The following is a 6,638-nucleotide window of genomic DNA, read 5'->3' on the forward strand; positions in this document are numbered from 1 at the left end:
AGGCTAGTCCACTGTCGATTACAGCCGGACTGCATTTGTAAGCAGCAGACCTAGTCTGAGTCTGCATGCATGCCTCATGACAATCTTGTGGATGCCATTGAAAATGACATTCCATACCCACGCACGTGTGCCTTAGGTTGTCTATCTCTGGTATATACGCTACCGGTCAAGTGCTTTCGAACTTTCCATTTTTTATTGAATTTTAGGTAGTTAAAATCCAATGAATAGTCTTAAGGGAACATTCATAACTTGCGTTAGGTGTGTTGCGCTAACAAGTGGTAAAATGCTCAGTTTACGACGTGTTCCCACAACATGCTGTAACTCATATACTGCATTTTTTTTAACCATAAATGATCATGCAAATCCAATTAACACCTTACCTGCATGAGGTCTCTGACCTCATGCTGGTTACGATTAACAGATTATGCGGATTGGAGCAACATTCACCATATTTATTCCCAGATAATTTTTTGTACAAGCCATTCTGAATTGAGAAAGCTGGTTGGATGACCAATGAAACATCTTCAAGAAAAATACAGCACGTCCAGTTGCCATGATTTATTATTTACAGATAAGCCAAAGTCTTCCTTTCTCAGATTTGACTGTCAAGATGAATGAGTCATTCAGATGACAATGCCAGTACTACCACACTGGTAATAATTTACTTATTAATGCTAATAATTTGCCATAACTTTAGGAATGTTGCTCTAACTTGCTGCTGCCACAGCTGATGTGCTTGAACATGATGCTCCCTCCCCTTCCACTATTTGTTTTTTCTCTACCACTGCTAACATTTTTTCATACCTTCCCTCCTACACCCAATATTTTTATTTAGTGGCTGATGTGAAATGTCCACGAAGATTGGAAGGGTTAAGATCGTCAGGAAACTGTTGAAAAAAAACGAATTAAAATGTATTTTAAAATGGGCACTTTAAAGTGGACCTTTACTCCCCAGGTCCACTTTAGCTCCCTGCAATCAACTTTCCACAATAAAAAATAAAAAACATGGTGATTTATTTTGTTTATTCGCCTTTTCTTTTTACTGCCCCCTTTCCCCACCACCATTCTCGCAGAATGATGTGTCCCTGCTGCCCCTACAGCCTCCTAGGATATGCACATCACCTCTCCCAGGAGGCTGCTGGAGCCATGGGCCAGCTGAAGAACTTAGAAGAGACAGTCGGCTCCCGATGATGTCACAGATAAAGATGGTGGGTGGAACCTGGGCTGTGGCAGTGGATCACCGCAGGACAATGCTGGATTTGCTGGTGGGCATGTTGTAAGTATGTTTTCTGATGAAAACCCAGCATGAGGCAGTGGATCACAGCAGGACAATGCTTGATTTGCTGGGCATGTTGTAAGAATGTTTTCTGCTGAGAACCCAGCATGATAGGTTAGATAGAATATGGATGAACAAGAAGCATGGGGAGGGGGGAGGATTCCTTTTTAAATTGCTTTACTATGTTTTAGAAGAAATGTTAATTGGTTGGATATGTTGTAAAATGTGTTGATATGTGATGTAATCTATGTAATCTATGTAATCTATGTACATAGTAATGTGCTTGATGCATATTATGCAAGAGTGTGATGATGTCTGTGGGGTTAAATGTTTTTTTTAGGACAAGGGTGTTTTTTCATGGAACGTGTGTATAAGGGATGTGCTCTTGTATGTCTATATTCCATGAAAAAGCCTTCTTGGTTTTTTTAAGCTGATATTAATTATGATACAAACATGTGTATATTAAAACTCAGCGCAGTGAAAGAGCAGTGGATCTGTTTTATTTTTCATCAGTGAATAAGATGCAAACACCTTATTCTTTAGGGGTAAAAGGCAATATCTTTACCTGCATAAGAGGATTCTCTGCTGACAACCATCTCTGAGTAAATGTACATTGCTGCAGGTTTCACTTTTTGTTTCTTCCAGTTGCTCTGCCTAGATACTTTTAATACATCACAGGTTTGTATTTTTGGTTTCTATGATACCATAGTATCAAAATGACTGTGTTTGCGGAAAATAGTTAATATTTGATATCAGGGCCAGATTTACTCTCTCCGCTACCCCAAGGCCAGGTTCCTCAATGCACCCCCCTCCCCACCAAACCCCACCCCAATGGAGAATGGCAACTAGAGGGCAAGGGTGGCAGGGTTGGTTTTAATTTGTTTTTCTTTATATATTTTTTTACTTTTTATTCTTTACATTTTTATTTATTTTTATTCTTACTTTTTTATTTTGTATCTTATTATCTTTTATAATTGTTTACTTTTTTATGTTTTAATTGTTTTAATTTTCATTATTATTTCTTATTATTTGCTAAATGTTTATTTTATTATTTTTTTACTTTTTATCAATTTTACTTTTTTTTAACCACTTCAAGACCAGGTGTTTAGACCCCCTTCCTGGCCAGGCCATTTTTCAGTGTTCAGCGCTGCAGTACTAACTTCCCTATAAATTACGAATAAGCACTTTTTGCAAAATAAGTCAAGGTTCCCTTGTTAACATCTGTTTATTTGTTCAAACCTTTATCTACAATAAACCTATGCTTGAGTGAAACAGCTCTGATTTTATTGGAGTTTTACATTACATGTTGGGCAGGGTCTAAAGGTCATGCGTTCCAGTGCTGTGGAGTTTGTAGTAGCAAGCTCCCTTGCAAATCCTTTCTTGTATGTACCTAAAGTTGTTGCATAACTAGGTTTCACAAGTTCATTGGCAATCAGTTTAAAAGCTTTCGATAACAACATTACTGGAAGTCTGGCTCTTTTTAATATTCTCATTGAAAGGGGTTGACACATTTTTTTTAAAAACTAATTTCAACACAGGTAAGTGAAAAAAATACAATTTAGCAAGTTTGTTTTTGGCTAACTGTAAGTATCTGCACCAAAAAAAGTAATTTTTCTAAAATAAGCCCTTGATTCTATTCATACAGGTATATCTTAAATCTATCTCTCATGATATTCTTTCAGTTATTTAACTTTTTAATTATGTTTAGACACTGCTTCTCTGTCTTCTTTTTAGCTAAATATTTTTTTATAGTTTTAAAGTTGGAGAATACTAATATTTAGTGGCACAAAAACCTTTCACAAATCAAAATAGAAAGAAAGGAAGAATAGAAAGAAAGTTGGAAGTTACTATTATGTGAATGTTAAATGTTATTATCTAGTATCAATTGTAAAATGAGCCTTGATTGCAAAGATACATTTTATTTTTGAACTAAAATAAATGTAGAAAGTTTGTATTTTTTCGACTTTCCTGAATAAAAGTCAGAATTCAATACTTTTATGGTTATTAATTATTCTTTGCCTACAGCTTTTGTAGAAGTTAATTCTATGCTTATAGTAAACCTAGTCATTTCCTGTCTTTTCTTTGATGCTGTGAATCGTAACCAGACATACAGTATATACCTTATGAGAAAATTCCCAATATGAACAATGATAATATTGTCCTGTTATTTCTCTGTATTTCTCAGTTCCGATAGAGAACAGTCTTACAGACACACTAGGACTGATTTATGTAAATAATACTTTTTTTATTTAGCTGAGTGATCCTCTGTTCACTATGAACACCCAGTCATGCATGGAGGAATTAGAACAAATAAAAATTCCTTTTACACATGATTGGATGATTGAAGTTAAGCTTTATTTCAGCTTCACTGAGCTAAGTGAAAAATATATTCAGTTTGTACATCAGTTCTACTTTGTTTGTAGTATAAAATGTTCATAAAGGCAAAGTACCTCTAACAAAGATCCTCAACATTTTTACAGGGAATATGTACTGAGAGAAAAATGTGGGCTGCCAATGCTAACCTGCTTATGGAGATGCTAGATGCCTGGCACTTCCTGGCTTCAATATTTTTTAGAGACTCTAACCTAAAATGAGTATGTGACAGAGTCAAGGACTTTAAAGATATAGAAACCGTTGGATCAGTGCGACAGTCAAGAACTAGCATTTCCAGGAAAGCAAGTCATCAGTGGCATTATATTGAAGCTGTACATAATTTTCTACATAAGTTTGTAGAGTGTGTAAAGGATGAGAGTGCCGCAATGGTTGGATGGGTCCAGTAAGTAATGGTATTGTCGCAATATAAAAAACAAAAAACCCCAAAAATGCTAAATAATTATTACCAAGCAATTTATTAATAATATTATTAAATTAATATTTTTTTTAGTAAGATAAATAAAAAAAAGTAACACATTATTGACAGCAAAAAATAACACATTATCGACAGCAGTGTCAGAGTATATACTGATGTTACCGTGTTACCATGTCATTTGTATTCTTCCTCATATATTGGGCCTGAGTTTCCTCAGAAAATTGTAACAAAAGCAATTAAATTAGTTCACTTAATTAATTCAATAAAAACTCCTAAACACCTCGTAAAAACCTGTATCTTTAAAATCAGCACCACTCATGTAATGTTAGAGTAATAGTCCCACTTATACATTTTTAACAAAGATGAAAAAAGTGTAGTTTGGCCTTAAAAAGGGGACCTTAGAAAAGGGCACCTTTATTAAAGCATTGGAATTGCATGGACCATGAGTAAAATGAGTGGTGGGGCAGCTATAGGAAAGTATATGTTGCTATGGAGGAAGGGGAAAAAATTAATTTGCACGGTCAAAGCACAGGATCACTTAAATGTACCCAGGAAACCAGTTACTCAAATAATGTCCATGTAAAGCTGAAGCGGCATAGGTTTTACTATAACCCAAAAAGGAACATGCTCCAAATATTCCAGCAATGCTAATTTAGAACTGTTACATCTGAACAAGCCCAATGGGGCGACACTTACTACTAAACGCAGCCCACTAGATGAGTGTGTTTTCATTTTTTTTTTACTTGCACTTGAGAAACGTGTTCACTATATAACCACACTTAAGTAAGAAGACTTGTTGCATTCAGAAACAAAACATATGAATAGTGATTTGAAAAGCAAGTGCATCTCTACAGTAAATAAATATTACTGAGAAACTCAAAAGATTAACTATATTTGGATGTCCCTAGACTTTAATACTTATCACATTTTCCTTTTTTTGCCATTCTGTAGATAGCACAATGGTAAAGAAAGTTGCAGTAATTGGAGCAGGAGTTAGTGGCTTGACCGCTATCAAAGCATGCATTGAAGAAGGATTAGAACCAACATGTTTTGAAAAAAGTCAGGATATTGGAGGTCTTTGGAGGTTTACAGTGAGTTCAATTCTATTATTTTGTTTTACATTTTTGTATTGTATGTTTATATAAATGGTATGTTAATCAACTCCATATTCCAGGATGAAGTGGAGGATAATCGGGCCAGCATCTACAGTTCTTTAGTTACCAATGTTTCCAAAGAAACCATGTGTTTCAGTGACTTTCCAATGCCTGAAGACTTTCCCAACTTCCTACCTAATCGGAAATACTTTGAATACATTAAGTTATATGCAGAAAATTTTAATTTGACAAAATACATTCAACTTAAGGTAAGTTATATATACATTTCCAATACTATATATGTATTTGTATAATTATGTGTCGGGCTGTGTTTCCTTTCTTAACACAACTATTTTATATATGAGAGCCTGTGAGCCGGGGGCATAGCTATGCATATCTGTCTGTTGATTACCTGTGGACGTTCAAGTTTATGGCATATTTTATGCTATATGCTTTTATTTTGGCAAATAAAGGCATATTTTATACTGGAAAAAAACAGACAATATTTCAAGGGCTGATTCACATCTGAGTGCATTTAGTGATTACTACATTTGGTTTCGCATGCGGTGTTGCACAACAATGCAAGCTTTTGATGCACGTTGTGTGTTTTGAATTAAAATTATTATGCGTTTTCTCTGTGTTTTTATGAAAAGCTGCAAGTTGAAAAAGAAACAAGGGCTCCCTTAACCATGTAGTAAACTGCATAATAATCTGCATTTGTGTGTATAATTCTGTGCTGATAGTTACCTTTATGGGTACCTGTGTATTACTGCAGAAATAAAAGGAAATAAATAGATCTTGCAAACAAGGACACAAACATTACAAAAAATCCAATAGAGGCTCAAATCAACCCCCGCTTTCTAGATAAAAGTGTTTTTGTATACCTACTCTTGTTTATCTGTTTTTTAAATCAACCCCTATGTGTATGAAGTATTTGTAATTTTTTTTCTAGCATATAGACTGGCCAGAGAAGGATCACTTTGATGCAGCTGGTCAGATCGGACATGTTTTATAATTTATGCAAACAAATTCCAGTTCTCTGCAAAAGTTTGCTAGACCTGTAGCTAAATAGCAGAGTGCAAAAGGGATAATTGAGGATATTAGCTGAAAAGTTGTGGAGGAAAAGAAGACTTTTTTTTAAAGTTTTAACCATGCAACCCCTGATATTCAATATGTCTTTCAAGTCTTTGCTTTTTCACTACTGTATACCACAAACCCCTTTGTTTTGACACGATGCTGTTGCATTTCTGACCCTCTAATGGACAATGATTGTTAAAGTAAAACTCCACTTTGGTTGATCAGACCCCACTTTTCTAAAAGGCTTTGTTGTGACCTGCCGAAATGTTGGTATAGTAAACCTGCTGTATGATGATTATATGCTCCTGGAAGACCTCGGAGTACCCACCAGATCTTCACTATGTTGCTTTATCTGTGCAGGGCACCAGGACTGTACTAATAT

At 35.2% G+C, this 6,638-nt stretch overlaps 1 protein-coding gene across 1 annotated transcript in view; it reads left to right on the top strand.

Moving 5' to 3' along the window:
- The first annotated feature begins 2,892 nt into the window (after positions 1 to 2,892).
- The window catches only part of LOC108789135 (dimethylaniline monooxygenase [N-oxide-forming] 2-like), a 17,702-nt gene continuing 13,956 nt past the window's right edge, over positions 2,893 to 6,638 (top strand). The window contains exons 1-3 of the mRNA XM_018559072.1: positions 2,893 to 2,921; positions 5,037 to 5,176; positions 5,260 to 5,448. Coding sequence (XP_018414574.1) covers positions 5,045 to 5,176; positions 5,260 to 5,448 — 321 coding nt within the window. The 5' untranslated portion in view covers positions 2,893 to 2,921; positions 5,037 to 5,044. The remainder of the gene's footprint in view (positions 2,922 to 5,036; positions 5,177 to 5,259; positions 5,449 to 6,638) is intronic.

The sequence above is a fragment of the Nanorana parkeri genome, unplaced genomic scaffold (assembly GCF_000935625.1).
Source record: "Nanorana parkeri isolate BGI_ZX_2015 unplaced genomic scaffold, ASM93562v1 scaffold378, whole genome shotgun sequence".
NCBI lineage: Eukaryota > Metazoa > Chordata > Amphibia > Anura > Dicroglossidae > Nanorana > Nanorana parkeri.